Source organism: Xenopus laevis, chromosome 8L, assembly GCF_017654675.1.
Source record: "Xenopus laevis strain J_2021 chromosome 8L, Xenopus_laevis_v10.1, whole genome shotgun sequence".
Taxonomy (NCBI): domain Eukaryota; kingdom Metazoa; phylum Chordata; class Amphibia; order Anura; family Pipidae; genus Xenopus; species Xenopus laevis.
In genome coordinates, this window is record NC_054385.1 from 131509922 (window position 1) to 131529802 (window position 19881).

Consider the following 19881-nt stretch of genomic DNA (forward strand, 5'->3'; position numbering starts at 1 on the left):
ACCTCATGGCCGGCCCTCTACAGTCGATGGAAATTCCACAGACGTCTTCACATTTAAGCTTGTGGAGACACTTCTGTCCCATACACTGACCACTCGACTGCCAATCCAGTTGTTTTAAAGGGATTCTGTCATGAATTTTAGGATGTCGTTTTTATTTCTAAATGACACAATTTACACTGCAAATAATTCACTCTACAATATAAAATGTCATTCCTGAACCAGCAAGTGTATTTAGTTGTAATATTGGTGTATAGGTGCATCTCAGGTCATTTTGCCTGGTCATGTGATTTCAGAAAGAGACAGCACTTTAGGATGGAACTGCTTTCTGGCAGCCTGTTGTTTCTCCTACTCAATGTAACTGAATGTGTCTCAGTGGGACCTGGATTTTACTATTGAGTGTTGTTCTTAGATCTACCAGGCAGCTGTTATCTTGTGTTAGGGAGCTGCTATCTGGTTACCTTCCCATTGTTCTGTTGTTAGGCTGCTGGGGGGAAAGGGAGCGGTTGATATCACTCCAACTTGCAGTACAGCAGTAAAGAGTGACTGAAGTTTATCAGAGCACAAGTCACATGACTGGGGGCAGAAGGGAAACTTGACAAAATATCTAGCCCCATGTCAGATTTCAAAATTAAATATAAAAAAATAAGTGTGCTCTTTTGAGAAATGGATTAAGTGCAGAATTTTGCTGGAGCAGCACTATTAACTGATGTGTTTTAGGGGAAAAAAACATGTTTTCCCATGACAGTATCCCTTTAAGGACAGACAACGCCCCACGTATCGGCACCTTCACACACGAATGACTCTGGATGATACACTTCTCGCTCCCCTAATTAAAATGTCTCTCAATAAACAAACGTCATCATTAACAGTAGGTTGTCATTTTTTCCCCGCTGATCTTTAAAGTTCCAGGTTTTCCAATGCACACCCAAAGCAAAGAAGTTCAATGTGGGGGTACAGAATTAAGTCCAAGGGGTGTAAAAGTCTCTCTTACAACCAAACAATCCCCCCCCTGCCCCCGTGTCATTGGCTTTGGGGGTGGGGGCAAATGGATATGAAAGCAGTACTTGTTTGAACAGGCACCTTGAATTGAGTGGCTCAACAAATTACACCACGAGATAATGATGAAGCGAGCGGGGTTATGGAATTCACTGTGGTTTGCTGAAATAAATTCTTCTGGATTCCCCTGCCTCTTTCATTTTGGTCTCTGAGGAGACGCCAAGTCTGCAGCATTGCGGTTATCATCAGAATGTGCCTGCCCTTTACTTCCAAATCCTTCCCATAGACTGGGTGGGGGTGAGAAAGGTCACCGTTTTGCACTAAACGCTCAATGGCGATTTCCCCAATGGATAAATCAGCCGCTGATCGATGCTCAGGGGTAAGAAGAAAACACCAGGGTAGAGGGTGAGACTTTAGAGCTACACTGGATCCAGTCATTCCACAGGAGTTTCATTTCGGCAGGGAGGAGGTCTGTAGTTCTGGTGGCCGTTTCTCCCTCTCCCCGTATCGAACCCAAACAGGCTCCCCCCCCCTTCTCATATAATATACATGCCTTAGAGAGAGGGCTGGCCGCGCAGATTTCAGAAGGTCCATCGGTCACTACTGAAGTTGTTACTACCAGATGCTTCTGAAGTGGGAGCTTGTCGCGTCAAGTCTTCGCCGTTCAGACTCTTTCGGCAAACGGGGCACGTGTCATGCTAAACAAAAATAAAAGATTAGATCTACTGTACGGGAGAGGGAGGGGGAGAGAGAGATCCTGTCTGACTGTGGGGATGAGAGGTATTAGAGCTCCCAAGTACTGGGGATGATTTTGTATTCACAGAAATTAATGGGGAGGCCCACCTTTTGGTTCACTAGTCTTCCACAAGTCCCTATGGCCAAAAGTAAGCATTTTGACCACAAAGACTTGTTAGTTAAAGACGATCATTTCTTTTAAAGGAACAGCTCCGTGTAAAAATAAAAACTGGGTAAATAGATAGGCTGTGCAAAATAAATAATGTGTCTAATATAGTTAGTTAGGCAAAAATGTAATGTATAAAGGCTGGAGTGACTGGATGTGTAACATAAGTCAGAACACTACTTCCTGCTTTTCAGCTCTCTAACTCTGAGTTAGTCAGTGACTCTAAGGGGGGCCACATGGGACATAACTGTTCAGTGAGTTTGCAATTGATCCTCAGCATTCAGCTCAGATTCAAAAGCAACAGTTATGATCCTTATGCCCCCCCTTAAGTCACTGATTGGTTACGGCCTAGTAACCAATGATAGGAAACCAAGAGAGCTGAAAAGCAGGAAGTAGTGTTCTGGCTATTATATTACACATCCAGTCACTCCATCCTTTATACATTACATTTTTGGATAACTAACTAGATCAGAAACATTTTTTATTTTGCACAGCCTATCTTTATACCCAATTTTTATTTTAATACTAAACTGTTGCTATAAATCCTGGAATAAAGCAAGTACTTAACCCAATCTTGGGTCCTGTGCTGTGTCTTTTGGGAGGGTCACCGACCTCTGTCTCCACTACTCCTCGCAGAGATCAGCAGCGTGTAGGAGTCGGAGCGGTGCCAGTATTACACACGCTCGGCCCCTTCCTTCCTTATTAGAATAACATGAGCCCTATTGCCAGCCAATACCATTCATGCTATGCTAATTAGTAAAGAGGAAGCAGCACTCACTCTGCACCAAGCAGAGGGCTTGTACAAGAGCGGTGACTTTAATATAAAATTTTAAGGACCTAGAGATTTTTGGCCGACAAAAATACTTATTTTGGCAATAGAGAAGTATAGTGACTCGTCCACTGAAAGGCAGATATGCCCTTTAACCATTATTCTTTATGCCAGAGACTGCAGATTTGAGAGGGTGCATAGAGAGAAGGACAGGGCTCTTACCAGTTCAAGCCAAGGCACGATGCAGTCTCCGTGGAAGAAATGGTTGCAGGGTAACTGCCTTACTTGTTCTTCTACGGTGTAATCCTCTTTGCACACCGGGCACTCGAGGCCCATCGCTTGGAGGAAAAGAGACGCACAGTTAAATATCGGAGCTCTGGATACACTAAACACTGCTGTGCACATGCAATGTCTAGCCCCATGTCGGATTTCAAAATTAAATATAAAACAATGGATTTCAGTGCAGAATTCTGCTGGAGCAGCACTATTAACTGATGTGTTTTGGGAAAAAAATAAGTTTTTCCCCCATGACAGTATCCCTTTAAACAAAGGCTAAAACTGGAAAAGGTATGCCTCTCAAAGAAGATTTATTTATGGTTAGACTTTCCTTGTCCTTTAACTCAGCTGGTCTTATTTAATACACTGCAGGCGTTACGTCACAAAAAAAACAGAGATTCATAAATATGAAAGAGAATAAATGAAAGAGTACAACTGAAGGAAGGGGAGGATTGGGTGTTGCCCAGTGCTACCTACCCACTTGCTCCCGGGTAACGGTGACAGTTGGTAGAGACACAATCTTGTCTTTGTCGGCTGGAGGAGGGCCGGTGTTTTCAAGTTGACCCAGTAGCTGAAGGGGGAAAAAAAGTGGTTTTAAATTTAAAAAGACACTCTCATGGGAAATTTTTTTGTTCCAGCAGAATTCTGCACTGAAATCTGTTACTCAAAAGAGCAAACTGATTTTTTTATATTTAATTTTGAAATCTGACATGGGGCTAGACATATTGTCAGTTTCCCAGCTGCCCCCAGTCATGTGACTTGTGCTCTGATAAACTTCAGTCTCTCTTTACTGCTGTACTGCAAGTTGGAGTGATATCAACCTTCCCCTTTCCCCTCAGTAGCCTAACTACAGAACAATGGGAAGGTAACCAGATACCTACTGACCGGGTCAGTTGGTAGAACAATGGGTCAACAAGGAGACTGTTATTATAACACCCCGCCCCCATACTAACAGGGACAGACACAAATCCTTGTTACCTGTGTGACAATGGAATCCAGGCCACTTTGTCCCCAGGCGTAGTCTCCGGGATTCGAGTGCAACATCCCACTCCTTCAAACAATACAAAAATGTGGTTATAATACAACATGGCCAACACTGCCTCTCATGTGGGGTGGCAAATAAACAGTATTGGCTACCAGTTGGCTGTAAATCCCTCTGTGTAGCCACATTGCAGGTTGGTTCTGTTATATTAACGTTAGTTTTGGTTACTAGGTTACCTATGGGACTGAACAATGAGTATGATGTATCCTGTTATTTTTGAATTTTATGCGGTATAAGTTAGTTGATACTTTTACCACTTTTAAAGCTCCCATCTTTTGAGTTATTCATAAGTTCTTTTATGTAACCAATTGTGTATAATATGTTTTTGTGAAAAAATTTTCACATTTATATTTGGGTGCACCAACGAGGCTTTGACTAATTTGGGCGGATAGACGTGGCTCTGGCTAATTTGGGCGGATAGACGTGGCTCTGGCTAATTTGGGCGGATAGACGTGGCTCTGGCTAATTTGGGCGGATAGACGTGGCTCTGGCTAATTTGGGCGGATAGACGTGGCTCTGGCTAATTTGGGCGGATAGACGTGGCTCTGGCCTAATTTGGGCGGATAGACGTGGCTCTGGCTAATTTGGGCGGATAGACGTGGGCTCTGGCTAATTTGGGCGGATAGACGTGGCTCTGGCTAATTTGGGTGGATAAACATGGCTAGGTCTAATTTAGCTAAGGAGCACCAATATGGCACCCAAAATAGAGATGGGTGTAGTTCTAACGTCCACCTGTTGAAATAGCAAACAGGGATTGGTTCATATGGTGAGCTTGTTGATTGGATTATTAGGTAATTGATGGGTGATTGTGTGTATGCTCTGTATCGATAGCCTATGACTAAGTGTTTGTAACATGAAACGCATAAGGCTGTGAACACAAACTCTTTTACTTTGTTTCAACAACCTGGTGAAAGACTGTGTTCATTTGAGTGCCTGCCAAAGTATTTACATTATATTAACATCTTACTACTGTGATGATACTTTGTCTTGGGAGGGACTTTGGGCCTAGTAAATACTAACCCGGACACAGGTCTTGGCTACTGGCAATTTGACCCCAGTCACCCAGGTTCATAGGCAAAGCAAACAGAGCAGTGGCTGTATTGTGTGCCTAACGTAGCTATATGATGCGGGGGTCCTTCCATATCTATTACACGGATTACTGAGATGAGAACGAGCCGGGAGCAGCAGGAGGTGTAATGGGAGACCGTATAATCTCCATCTGGGCCTCCTATTCACGGCAATATGTATACACCAGCTGTGAGTCGCACAAATACTGGCCTTACTCCCAAGGTATTAATAACAGGCAGTGTAATGGTAACCCTTTTATGCACTTGCTCCCATCCTTACCTGCGCGGCTATAAAAACTTCACTAGGAACACCCATCAGTGTAACAGCAGGAATAAGGAGGCTCATCATCCGTATACAAATCAACAGAAATACTCACCAAGAGAGGGGATGGGGAGACCCTGGAAAGGGAGGGTTTGCGAAAACTCCAGCAAAGATCTGTTGAATGATGCTGTTGGCAAAGCAAATACATCAAAGGGTTACATTCTGCCCACACATTAAGCTTAAAGTGACACAACTAAAAAGGTCCAACTGCCACCCCCCAGGAGCAGATGCCCAGGCCATGATTTTTATGATGTCGTTTTTATTTCTAAATTACACTGTAAATAATTCGATCTACAATATAAAATTTCATTCCTGAACCAGCAAGTATATGTTTTAGTTGTAATATTGGTGTGTAGGTGCATCTCAGGTCATTTTGCCTGGTCATGTGCTTTCAGAAAGAGCCAGCACTTTAGGATGGAACTGCTTTCTGGCAGCCTGTTGTTTCTCCTACTCAATGTAACTGAATGTGTCTCAGTGGGACCTGGATTTTACTATTGAGTGTTGTTCTTAGATCTACCAGGCAGCTGTTATCTTGTGTTAAGGAGCTGCTATCTGGTTACTTTCCCATTGTTCTGCTGTTAGGCTGCTGGGGGGGGGGGGTGATATCACTCCAACTTGCAGTACAGCAGTAAAGAGTGACTGAAGTTTAGCAGAGCACAAGTCACATGACTGGGGGCAGATGGGAAACTGACAATATGTCTAGCCATCGTCCTATCCATATTCCAGTCTCTTATTCAAATCAATGCATGGTTGCTAGGGGAATTTGGATCCTAGCAACCAGATGACATATTGCAAACTGGAGAGTTCCTGAATAAAAAGCGAAATAACGCAAAAAACGCAAATATAAAATTAAAACCAGCTGCAAACTTTCTCTAAATATCACTCTATTCACTAAAAGTTGACACAAAGGTGAACAACCCCTTTATACAAGTTTATAACCGGTATGGATGTATTAAAAAAAAAAAAAAAAAGGACTTTTATTAAACAGCTTTTTATGTCTGGGTGACAGGTCCCCTTTAAATCCATTAGAAAATCATATAAACATTAAATAAACCCAATAGGCTGGTTCTGCTTCCAATAAGGATTTATTATATCTTAGCTGGGATCAAGTACAAGCGACTGTTTTATTGTTACACAGAAAAAAGGAAATCAATTTTAAATAAAAAAAAACAATTTGATAAAATGGGGTCTATGGGAGATGGCCCTTCTGTAATTCAGAGCTTTCTGGATAATGGGTTTCCACATAAAGGATGCCATGCCTGTAAATCCCTTAACAGAGGATCTTCCAGTTCTCTATAAGAAGCTAAATTTTTTGTATTTATCGAGGCATCTAATAAGTATATTTGTTATTCTAGCCCACATAGAGGCATAAGGAATGCATTGGGGGAGTGGCTTCCAACTTACCCTTCAATGGCCGGAGATCGGTCAGGACGTGAACTGACCCGAGATCTATACCGTGTCATTGGCTGCCTGGGAGGTCGGCGTGTCAGTCTGAGCTCAGTATGCGCCTGGTGGCCCCGTTCGTTGTCTCGGCCATCTTGATCTAAAGAGCTGCTGCCGCTCAGGAAGTGTCGGAAGTCAGGGATGAACATCGCTTGGTCTAAATGGTCCCACAGCTGGAAGTCAAGGAGAGACAAACCTATAAGTATTTTCCAAGTATATGTTGGTATGTTTACTACCATATGCAGGTGTTTAGCAGTGAAATGATGACTCCTCTGTCAAAAGACACTTGTTTTTTTTCTTTCCTTCTATTGTGTACTCATGGGCTTCTGTATCAGACTTCCTGTTTTCAGCTTAAACCTACAGGGCTAGGGCTTGAGCATGCTCAGTTTGCTCCTCCTCCCTGCTGTAATCTGAGCCCAGAGCTATGAGTGAGCAGGTAGAGACTCAGGCAGGAAATGATGTCACACCAAGCCAATATGGCAGCTGCTATCCTAAAGAAACAGAAAGCTTCTAGAGCTGTTTACTCAGGTATGGTAAAGAATTCTACAGAATAAATATAGTGTTACTGCTTGCACTATTGTGGTTAATCTATTGGCAATAAACCGTTTTAGTAAATGTCATTCTCCTTTAAATGTAGTGCTTTGCAGTCCATGGTCCAAATTGCTCTCTGTATATGAACCAGACCTTCCTGCCCCTCCGATGAGAACATAATTCCTTTTTGAACTACTGTTTAAATATCATATACATGTCGTTGTTTCTTTCACAAAAGCAGCACAGAACAGTGAAATTGAAAGTACTATCATTTTATACTGGATCCCTCCCTCCTTAGCTCTTCAGAGCCCTTGTGAGAGGAGAAGACAAGTCATTCCACTTATCAGTCCCAGTTATACCCTTGTGTAATGAACTCCTGGGTGCTTGTCTACATATGGAAGCAAGTCACCAGCAAACACACTACTGGCTGGGCATTGCCTCCTCCTGGGGTGTTAGCAGGCTTTTACTATAGAAAAAATGGTGTTTTACATGTAAGAATAAGGCTAAGAGGAATTGATAAGACTTGAAATGCAATGAGCTACTACATGTATTACAGATGCAATGCAGATTAAATACTATGGACACTTACCTCACTTGGTAAACCTGTGAACTGTGCAGGGGAACTGTCATCGAGGGCACCTCCACCGGAATCTAGGAAACTGAGGCAGCACAGGAGTGAATTACAGAGAGAAACCCCCACCCGGGACAAAGTGCACGCTCCACTTTCTCAGCTCCACTTCTATATGAGACTAGGATACTATAGGGCAGATCTGTAGATGTTCTGAGCCTCCATTAAACAAAAATGCTATAATCCAGGGTCATAGAAAAAAGGAGGAGGGAGGTTCTTGGCAGCTTCTATGGAAAGAATCGCTAGGGTCGAAGTTCTGTCTTTGCTAGGTGACAGATTGAGTTCACGTATTTATACGAGTCCAAACTCTATAATCACCAATAGATAGTACCGACAGCCTGCAATACGGCTCATTTAACTCTGTAAATGGTCAACTACAGACTAAGAGCAGCGGAACCCATTGATATTAACCCCATTAATGAATAAGCCAAATGCGGACTAGTTCTGACCCAGGTACAGAGCATTATTCATTGCACTTCCAGTTCACAGGCTGCTCTCTTTCCCATGGTGAAGTAGGGGGAGGAGTTTGGCCTTCTACACAGGACCATGTCCAACCCCCTGTTCACAGGAAGGAGAGCAGCAAAGAAGCAAGTCATGGCCAAACAACATGACTAATTTGGATTAATTTTTTTTTCTTATTCTTCTTTCTTTCTACTAAACAGGCAGAATCTGCTACCTAAAGGTGGCCATAGACATTACAATTACACTCTTTTCTGGAGCTTTCCAACAAAGATTGTTTGTTTTGATACACAGGTGTACAGTTAAATCATTAGATATACAGAAACAACAGAATTTTCCCTGTTTACCTTCAAAGGCGCCCGATCGATAAACCGACTGATATCCAAGTCTTCTGCTGATATCAGTCAGCTTGTCTCCCACCATACATGTAACCAATATTGGTCAAAATTAGTTTTGTACGATATTATCAGTGTGTCTATGGCCACTTTAAGGGTCGCAGTTCGGCAGAGGACTTAAACAGAGCGGAAGAACAGAGAGAGAGATCAAAAAAGATCAATAGCCGCCAAACAGAACGCTGCTCTTATTTAGGATTATAGAGGATTATAGATAGAGGATTATATATAGAGGATTAAAGAATATCCTTGCCTCTTCGCTGTGCACTTACCTGGATTCTTCCGTCACCTCTTCAATGAAACCGGAGTCACATCTGGGGCAAATATACTCCTGCAACAAACAAGACTAGAGTTAGATGAAAGGAGAATGTGTGCTCCCATGCTCAGAATGGGAAAAAAAACCCACTGTGAAATTATTAGCGGCCAATTTCTCTGCAAAAAAATCTATTTTCTGCTGCAAATGAGCTTCAAAATCTGGAAAGAGGTGAATCCAAATTACATTTAAAAAAAAAAAAAAGCATAGGATATTTTGCTGGGGTGGGGGGGGACCGTCCGTCTAACCTGGAACTGTGGTTCAGAAAGTCACCTTGGTTGTTACACAAACAGGTGATAATTGGCATTAAATTAGAATGTTTGATTTACTTTCTGCATGTGCTGAAAACATGCCGAGTCATATACACCTCTATATTTTGTCTTTGCTTTTTGGAAAAGTCATACATGTACAAGGGGTACCCAGGGCACAAATAAGCACTCACCCCAAATCTCCCCCTAACTGACCTTCAGACTGGGCCCCCTTAGCTCATAACAAGGTTACAGATATATAGAAACATTGGGGTAACAGTCACCCTGCTATAGTTCCAGGGGTACCCAGGGTACAAATAAGCACTCACCCCAAATCTCCCCCTAACTGACCTTCAGACTGGGCCCCCTTAGCTCATAACAAGGTTACAGATATATAGAAACATTGGGATGTCACCCTGCTATAGTTCCAGGGGTACCCAGGGTACAAATAAGCACTCACCCCAAATCTCCCCCTAACTGACCTTCAGACTGGGCCCCTTAGCTCATAACAAGGTTACAGATATATAGAAACATTGGGGTAACAGTCACCCTGCTATAGTTCCAGGGGTACCCAGGGTACAAATAAACACTCACCCCAAATCTCCCCCTAACTGACCTTCAGACTGGGCCCCCTTAGCTCATAACAAGGTTACAGATATAGAGAAACATTGGGGTGTCACCCTGCTATAGTTCCAGGGGTACCCAGGGTACAAATAAGCACTCACCCCAAATCTCCCCCTAAGTGACCTTCAGACTGGGCCCCCTTAGCTCATAACAAGGTTACAGATATATAGAAACATTGGGGTGTCACCCTGCTATAGTTCCAGGGGTACCCAGGGTACAAATAAGCACTCACCCCAAATCTCCCCCTAACTGACCTTCAGACTGGGCCCCCTTAGCTCATAACAAGGTTACAGATATATAGAAACATTGGGGTGTCACCCTGCTATAGTTCCAGGGGTACCCAGGGTACAAATAAGCACTCACCCCAAATCTCCCCCTAACTGACCTTCAGACTGGGCCCCCTTAGCTCATAACAAGGTTACAGATATATAGAAACATTGGGGTGTCACCCTGCTATAGTGTCAGTCTGTATCCCATGTACAAAGAGTAAGAAGGAGAAGCAGCAGTTCACAATGAGGCTCGGCATAGTGTTTATAATCACACTGGGCACCTTCTGTTCTATTCAGTATCCTTATGCAATTAATGAATAATACCACCATTGTTATAATGCGCCCACAGATTTAACTGGGTGTCCACAATTCTTCCCGACAGGTCAGCAAAATATTTATGCTAGCAAGTAGTAAGGGGGGGGGGGAGAATATATAAAGAATTATTTAGCCCTAATGGACAATGTAAATGAAGGATATTCTCTCAGGGGCAATCACAAATAAGAACTGGTTGGCTGGTACCCGAAATCATCCATCACGTAGAGATGATCATCCCCTGGGGCCACGCCAGGTGCAGGGCCACACGAATATGGCTGTTGCCTAGAAACAGGGGGGGGGGATATGCAAGAAGCTGCGAGTCCTACCCCCTGCTGTGATACAAGGAGCTTGGTATCATCTGTCTCCGTGTGAATAGCCATTAGCAATGCCTCATCCCATCTCACTTTCCTATACATCTACACTCATTCCCGGATTCCCCCAGGATCCCTCTCTCTCTCTGTACAATCATTCAGCTACATTGTCCCCAAATTCCAGTGTAAAACCTCAGAAAACCATAAAGGATACATCTTAGAGAGTCAGAACCGGCAGTGCAGAGAATCAACAGCAATCACATTTACATGTAAACACTAGTGAAGCAAGGATAGAACGGTGCTGGAGTCATGACCAGTTCACGCCTAGAAAAGTGTGTATGTGTGTATATATATATATATATATATATATATATATATATATATATATATATATATATATATATATATATATATATATATATATATATATATATATATATATATATATATATATATATATATATATATATATATATATATATAATCAATTGGATAGAGCCGCAGTCCAAGAGGTTTGTGAATCAAATAATATTTATTAGCATTGGTATCCAATTGATTAAGTAATAATATATTTTGGGCCCACACACCCACACCCACCCACCCACACACACACATAATGACACAATGTATACACAGACTATAAGAGTCACTGCCCTGCATTATCTGTGTGAAAAGCTTTTTCTCTATTGCCCTCCTGATGCCAAGGTGTTGGCCCTTTGCTTATTGGGAAATCCCAGCATCCATAAAGGAGAAGGAAAGGTTAAAAGTAAGTAAGCTTTATCAGAAAGTGCTATATAAATACACCAGTAACCCCTCAAAATGTCCTCTGTCAAAAGAAACAGCACATTTCTTTCCTTCTATTGTGTACTCATGGGCTTCTGTATCAGACTTCCTGTTTTCAGCTTAAACCTCCAGGGCTAGGGCTTGAGCATGCTCAGTTTGCTTCTCTCTCCCTTCCTGCTGTAATCTGAGCCCAGAGCTATGAGTGAGCAGGGAGAGACTCAGGCAGGAAGTGATGTCACACCAAGCTAATATGGCAGCTGCTATCCTAAACAAAGAGTTTCTAGAGCGGTTTACTCAGGTATGGTAAATGATTCTACAGAATAAATATGAAGCCCATGAGTACACAATAGAAGGAAAGAAATGTTGTGTTTCTTTTGACAGAGTTTTAACCTTTTGTTCTCCTTTAACCAGGAGGGACAATCCGATTAAATACCTTCATCTAATTGCTCCCTCCTTCTCAATCCAACAAGGTGCAACCAGGTGCAAAATGGAACCTGCTTGGTAGAACAAGTAAACACTGGATTTGTCTGGGCTCATGTTATACTCTACGGGTGAACCTTGCCCGTTTAACCCCTTCCATGGCACACATTGCCAAGCAAACAAAGGCAGGGTACGAATAAAAGGGCAGAGAGATTCAGATCGAGTTTAATGTTTACTACAAGGTCTGCGTCTTTTCTCAGCCTCAGCTACGATGAAAACACAAAACAACAAGGACGATTAGGTAAACTGTAGGGAAAATGAAAGAGAAAGTTAAATATTTAAAGGAGGTTGTTCACCTTTAAGTCAACTTTTAGTATGTTATAGAACGGCTAATTTCAATTGACCGTCATTTTTTCTTTTTTATAGTCTTTAAATTATTTACCTTCTTTTTCTGACTCTTTCCAGCGTTCAAATGGGGGTCAATGACCCCCATTTAAAAAACAAATGTTGTGTAACGTTACAAATGTATTGTTATTGCTACTCTGTATTACTCCTCTTTTTATTCGGGCCCTCAACTATTCATGTTCCAGTCTCTTATTGAAACTAATGCCTGGTTGCTAGGGTAATTTAGACCGCGGCAACCAGTTTGCTGAAATTGCAGAAGGGAGAGTTGCTGGAATAAAAGATAAATAAGTCAAAAAACCACAAATAATAAAAAATGAAAACCAAATGCAAATTGTCTCAGAATATCATTCTCTACATGATACTAAAAGGTAATTTAAAGGTGAACAACCCCTTTAAAGCAGATCAACGAATGAAGTGCCAGTGTTTCATTCATTAATATAGTAAAAGGGTTTATTGTGGGGAACAGTGTGACTTTAATAAGCAGGATTATCCGTGCGTAGAAATGGCAGTGTAGCTGCCCGCTGAGATCAGGGGCCCGGGGGAGTCTGCCTGTAAGTGATATGGGGCTTATCACAGGGAAAATGAGCTGCTAAATTAACCAGGCAGAAGCTATAGATCGGGGAATAAAGGCTCCAGCTCTGTCTGAGCCACAAAGTCTCATGGATAGGAGGGAGAGTAAGTGACGGACGCATTCCATTACGGGACTAATAATTATTGGGATGAAATGGCTTATAGGAGTGTTCAGTGGCTTATACTAGGGTTACGTTTTTCCATAATACATTGAGGGAGAGAGAAGACAAATAGAATTTATATCAGAACCAGAGACCCTGAACATTTTACAGCCAAACATATACACTTATTCCACTGAATTAGAATATTCTTATGGCTAAAGTGGCCTCACCAAAGGAGCTGCTCTGTTCCCAAATTGGCCACATCATCAGGCTGATCTGACCCAGAATGAGTCCCAGCAGAGGAGAAACACATCATGTGCTCCTTGTCCAACAGAACCACCCGTCTCTCCCACTGTAAGCGGTCATCAATGTTGTAGCCCCACCCACTGCTTGAGCTAATGCCCATTTGCCCCTCCGCCTGTAATTTTCCATCAGTATTCTAGCCCCACCCACTGCTTGAGCTAATGCATATTTTCCCCTCCCCTGTAATTTCAATCAGGGTTCTAGCCCCACCCACTGCTTGAGCCAATGCCTATTTGCCCCTCCACCTGTAATTTCAATCAGGGTTCTAGCCCCACCCACTGCTTGTGCCAATGCCTATTTGCCCCTCCCCCTGTAACTTCCATCAGTGTTCTAATCCCACCCACTGCTTGAGCTAATGCCTATCTGCCCCTCCGCCAGTAACTTCCATCAGTGTTCCAGTCCCACCCACTGCTTGAGTCACAGACTCCCTGTCCTTCCCTATAAGCTTCCATTAGTGTTCTAGCCCCACCCACTGCTTGAGTCACAGACTTCCTGTCCTTCCCTATAAGCTTCCATTAGCGTTCTAGTCCCACCCACTGCTTGAGTCACAGACTCCCTGTCCTTCCCTATAAGCTTCCATTAGTGTTCTAGCCCCACCCACTGCTTGAGTCACAGACTTCCTGTCCTTCCCTATAAGCTTCCATTAGCGTTCTAGTCCCACCAACTGCTTGAGTCACAGTCTCCCTGTCCTTCCCTATAAGCTTCCATTAGCGTTCTAGTCCCACCAACTGCTTGAGTCACAGTCTCCCTGTCCTTCCCTATAAGCTTCCATTAGTGTTCTAGTCCCACCAACTGCTTGAGTCACAGACTTCCTGTCCTTCCCTATAAGCTTCCATTAGCGTTCTAGTCCCACCCACTGCTTGAGTCACAGTCTCCCTGTCCTTCCCTATAAGCTTCCATTAGCGTTCTAGTCCCACCAACTGCTTGAGTCACAGTCTCCCTGTCCTTCCCTATAAGCTTCCATTAGTGTTCCAGTCCCACCCACTGCTTGAGTCACAGACTCCCTGTCCTTCCCTATAAGCTTCCATTAGTGTTCTAGCCCCACCCACTGCTTGAGTCACAGACTTCCTGTCCTTCCCTATAAGCTTCCATTAGCGTTCTAGTCCCACCCACTGCTTGAGTCACAGTCTCCCTGTCCTTCCCTATAAGCTTCCATTAGTGTTCTAGTCCCACCAACTGCTTGAGTCACAGACTTCCTGTCCTTCCCTATAAGCTTCCATTAGCGTTCTAGTCCCACCCACTGCTTGAGTCACAGACTCCCTGTCCTTCCCTATAAGCTTCCATTGGTGTTCTAGCCCCACACACTGCTTCAGCTAATGCCCATCTGCCCCTCACCAAAAAGTTCCATCAGCTTTCTGGCTACTTGCCCCTTCCCAATACATTTCCATCAGAGTGTCCCAACCACTGCTTGATCCAATGGCAAGCTGCCCTGCCTCCGTTATCGACCATCAGTAATTTCCCATTGTTTTCATCCATGTGGCCCAGTTCTGCAGCAGGTCAGGTAGTAGCAAAAATGCTGGTGTATGGTGAGGGCGAGTTAGAAATGTGGGTGTGAGTCATGCAGCAAAATGACCATATGATGTCAAACTCTTAGGATTATGATGGGGTCATTTCCTGTTTTAGAGGATTTATTTCCCCTTTAATCTACAAGATAATATTTTCAGTTAGTATAAGCCACCCTCCTCTCTGGAGCAGCATACTATTGATGTAAAAACAAAAGTGTTGTAGCCAGCGGCCAGTTTAGTGATCACTCCCTCACAAAGTATGCACAGCACCTTGCTAAAGACTTCATGGGGCACCCATCAATAACCAAAAGCCGGTCTATATAAGCCATACCCATCTGCGCCCCAGCTGGAGTTTCTGCCTTAATGCCGTTATCCAGAAATTTCCAAATTAGGCAAAGGTTGTATCCCATAGATTCCATTATAATCAAATAATTAAAAAAAAAAAAAATGATTTTAATGATTTCCTTTTTCTGTGTAATAAAACAGTAGCTTGTACTTGATCCCGACCAAGACACAATTAATCCTTATTGGAAGCAAAACAATATATAATATTTATGTTAAATGGTTTTCTAGTAGACATGGTATGAAGATCCATGTTATGGAAAGATCTCTTATCCGGAATACCGCAGGAGCATTCTGGATAACAGGTCCCATACTTATATATTAAAAAAAAAGCTTTTTATGTTTGCGACTACAGGAGGAAAGAACACAAGCGGCCCAGCTCCAAGGCTTCCCAAGACAGACGCAGACACAGGGAAGGAAGTCTAGCGACTCACTGATAAAAATAATACAGGCCATGTGTATAGACTGGAGCTGGGAAACACAATGTAAGGAGCAAGAGCTGTAGGAACCGGGAGTTATTTATAACTTCTGTACATAAATCATCCCCAAAACATGTATAAACCAGGGCAAAGGTTTCAGTAACCCAACACTACTGGCTCCGGAGATTTGACCAGTCCCGGGCCCAAACAATACGAGGCTTTTTCAACTGATTGGAGAACTACGATTACACACAGGGAGATTCCTGCCTTACTGAACCCCCATCAGTCAGGTTTCTCCGCAGTCTTATAAAGACAAGTAGTGTAAGTTTGGGCGATTTCAACACTAGTGCCCAACTTCCTTGGCGTGTATGCCGGCTCACGGGAGGGTTTCAATAGGCCATCCTCTGGGGTTGCAAACAAAGAAGGGCCTTTTAAAATAGGGAGCAATTCCTATAAGAAATAAGCTGGGAGACAAAGTGAAAGCAGCAAGAGCTCTCCCAGCTGCGATTCATGGGTGCAACCTCAAACATTTGCCTGGACACCAGGATACACATCTAGGGAGAGAAAGCGAAAGGACTAAGTATCCGACCCCACCTCATAAAAGCAAACCGATAAGGCAGATACAGGCCGATCTGGGGCAGCGGGACCCCCTTACAGACCGATCTGGGGCAGCCGGACCCCCCCTTACAGGCCGATCTGGGGCAGCCGGACCCCCTTACAGGCCGATCTGGGGCAGCCGGACCCCCTTACAGGCCGATCTGGGGCAGCCGGACCCCCTTACAGGCCGATCTGGGGCAGCCGGACCCCCTTACAGGCCGATCTGGGGCAGCCGGACCCCCTTACAGGCCGATCTGGGGCAGCCGGACCCCCTTACAGGCCGATCTGGGGCAGCCGGACCCCCTTACAGGCCGATCTGGGGCAGCCGGACCCCCTTACAGGCCGATCTGGGGCAGCCGGACCCCCTTACAGGCCGATCTGGGGCAGCCGCGACCCCCTTACAGGCCGATCTGGGGCAGCCGGACCCCCTTACAGGCCGATCTGGGGCAGCCGGACCCCCTTACAGGCGATCTGGGGCAGCCGGACCCCCTTACAGGCCGATCTGGGGCAGCCGGACCCCCTTACAGGGCCGATCTGCGGCAGCCGGACCCCCTTACAGGCCGATCTGCGGCAGCCGGACCCCCTTTACAGGCCGATCTGCGGCAGCCGGACCCCCTTACAGGCCGATCAGGGGCAGCCGGACCCCCTTACAGGCCGATCAGGGGCAGCCGGACCCCCTTACAGGCCGATCAGGGGCAGCCGGACCCCCTTACAGGCCTCTCTCTTGTACTTGATCCCAACTAAGATATAATTAATCCTTATTGGAAGCAAAACCAGCCTATTGGGTTTATTTAACGTTTACATGATTTTCTAGTAGAAGATCCAAATTATGGAAAGATCTCTCATCCGGAAAACCACAGGAGTATCCTGGATAACCGGTAACTGTATATAACCTGTATATAAAAAATGTTTGCGACTACAGGAGGAAAGAACCAGAGCGGCCCAGCTCCAAGGCTTCCTGAGACAGACGCAGACACAGGGAAGGAAGTCTAGAAACTCACTGATAAAAATAATACAGGCCATGTGTATAGACTGGAGCTGGGAAACATAATGTATCAGCATTGTCCAAGCTGCACCAAATAATGGGGCCCCACAAAGTCTGTTTTGCATCAGGGGGCCCATAGTACTACAGACCACTCGGGCCTGATCGGTTTGCTTTTATGAGGAGGGGTCGGATACTTAGTCCTTTCGCTTTCTCTCCCTACGTGTGTATCCTGGTGTCCAGGCAAATGTTTGAGGTTGCACCCATGAGCTCTTGCTGCTTTCACTTTGTCTCCCAGCTTATTTCTTATAGGAATTGCTCCCTATTTTAATAGGCCCTTCTTGGTTTATTGTACAGGCACCTCTGGGGCAGCCGGACCCCCTTAGAGGCAGCTCTGGATAAGGCTGTGGATAAGGCTGTGGATAAGGCTGTGGATAAGGCTGGCAGCACCACTATGATAAGCCACAGTCACACGGCAGCCAACCGCCACTCTCCAAAGTTATTTTAAGTGGCCCCTGCTGGATTTACACCTCAGCCCCCCTCTCAACTGTCAGTAGCACTGTGCTACATCTCAACTGGCCCAGATATTAACCCTGTCTCTTCCAGATCCACTGCGGGTCTGTTGTATCTCATCATTACACAGGACATCACAGTCATTTCATTTTAATTGAGCCAATTGCATGTGCAGCATTGGGCAGTGCCAAGGAGAGTGGGCCCACCAGTGGCTGTGGAGGCAGGGAAATGGGCGGGACAAGTCACTTGGAGGCGTGGCTTCTGCAGTTCAAAAAATAAACTTTGCATTTCCACAGTCCACTCACATAGCATTTAAAGGCCCAGTAAAAGACACAAAGTTATTCCTATCAGGCACCTGCATTTTGCACACAAACCTTCGCCAGCCAAAAGGGAACCCCAAAAAGTGAAAGTAAAAGAGTTTTTTGAAACTCATTCCAGGAATTGAACCTCCCCCCCCATTAAACTATCCAGTCAGTATAAATAAATCAATCTTAGTCAGGGCTGGGACATGGGGACACACAAAGTGAAAGTAAAAGTGCATTTAAATAATAACAGGAGTTTCATGAGACACATCTAGAGGGAGGGTCAGGGAGTCACAGAAATCTGTATGAAACTGGTGCTCAAATGCAACACAAATGACTTTATTACTTTTACTGATTTGTGACACTTACAGGCGCAAATGTACAGTGTGTGCTCCAGGCTAGGGGCCACGTCAGGGGAATAGGGGCCACGTCAGGGGAATAGGGGCCACGTCAGGGGAATAGGGGCCACGTCAGGGGAATAGGGGCCACGTCAGGGGAATAGGGGCCACGTCAGGGGAATAGGGGCCACGTCAGGGGAATAGGGGCCACGTCAGGGGAATAGGGGCCACGTCAGGGGAATAGGGGCCACGTCAGGGGAATAGGGGCCACGTCAGGGGAATAGGGGCCACGTCAGGGGAATAGGGGCCACGTCAGGGGAATAGGGGCCACGTCAGGGGAATAGGGGCCACGTCAGGGGAATAGGGGCCACGTCTGGGGAATAGGGGCCACGTCAGGGGAATAGGGGCCACGTCAGGGGAATAGGGGCCACGTCAGGGGAATAGGGGCCACGTCAGGGGAATAGGGGGCCACGTCAGGGGAATAGGGGCCACGTCTGGGGAATAGGGGCCACGTCTGGGGAATAGGGGCCACGTCTGGGGAATAGGGGCCACGTCAGCAGGGTGACTATTATGAGAGAGGGGTGATACATGTGTTCGCCTCTCATAAGACAAGATCACAATCCTAAAAGCACATTCCCCCTACTCAAAAGCAAATCATTATCTGTACAAACAGAAGGAGCCTTAGTGGGAGCCCCCATATTTGCCTTCTCACCCCAGAACTTCCACCCCCACCTACATCTCCCCCTCACCCAGTACCCCCCACATTCTCTCCCTTAAACCAATGACTTCTCTACGTTCCCTCTGTATCTCACCCTCACATTCCCCTCACACCCCCAATTCCCCCGAGACACCCCAATCCTTCCCCCCAGACCCCCCGATTCCCTCCCCCCAGAGAGCCCCCATTGTCCAGCCTGCCCCTCAGTCTATTCCCAGGAGGAGACGAGGCCAGTGTTATCCCCCCCACACTGCTCCTCCCCCGGCCCCACAATTTCTCCCTGAGCCCCTACATTGCCCTCACTCTCCCCACTTCTCCTCACACAACTCCTGCTCCCCGACCCCACATTCCTTCCCCAGGGAGCAGCCTCTCAGCACAAGGGACTCACCGGCAGTTTGGGGTTGACCTCGCCCTTACAGTGATGACAGAAGAACCGATGCTGAGACACCGCCGCCGCTGCCTCCGCCATGTTCCCTATCCGCTCTCACCCAGCTCCGGCTACTGCTGGGAACCGCGTCACGTCAGTCCTCCCAACACCACCGACTCTCAAACAGGAACGCTCCAGTCGTTCGGCGGCGCTCTATCCCCTCCCAACACCAGCGAGTCTTCCAATCAGCTTCATCCACCGAGGATTCTGAAGCAAGAGTGTCCTTCCAAGCCAGTGGCGCTCTATCCCATCT

At 45.4% G+C, this 19881-nt stretch overlaps 1 protein-coding gene across 1 annotated transcript; it reads right to left on the reverse strand.

The window, feature by feature from the left end:
- Window positions 1–822: 822 nt before the first annotated feature.
- Window positions 823–19821, reverse strand: rnf115.L (ring finger protein 115 L homeolog). The gene is made up of 9 exons (XM_018231687.2): window positions 19590–19821; window positions 9099–9157; window positions 7937–8006; window positions 6778–6989; window positions 5429–5500; window positions 3921–3993; window positions 3420–3513; window positions 2889–3004; window positions 823–1694 (listed from the first exon to the last, which is right to left on the reverse strand). The coding sequence occupies exons 1-9, from the start codon at window positions 19668–19670 to the stop codon at window positions 1578–1580; spliced, it is 894 nt and encodes a 297-aa protein (XP_018087176.1). The 5' UTR covers window positions 19671–19821; the 3' UTR covers window positions 823–1577.
- Window positions 19822–19881: the final 60 nt, after the last annotated feature.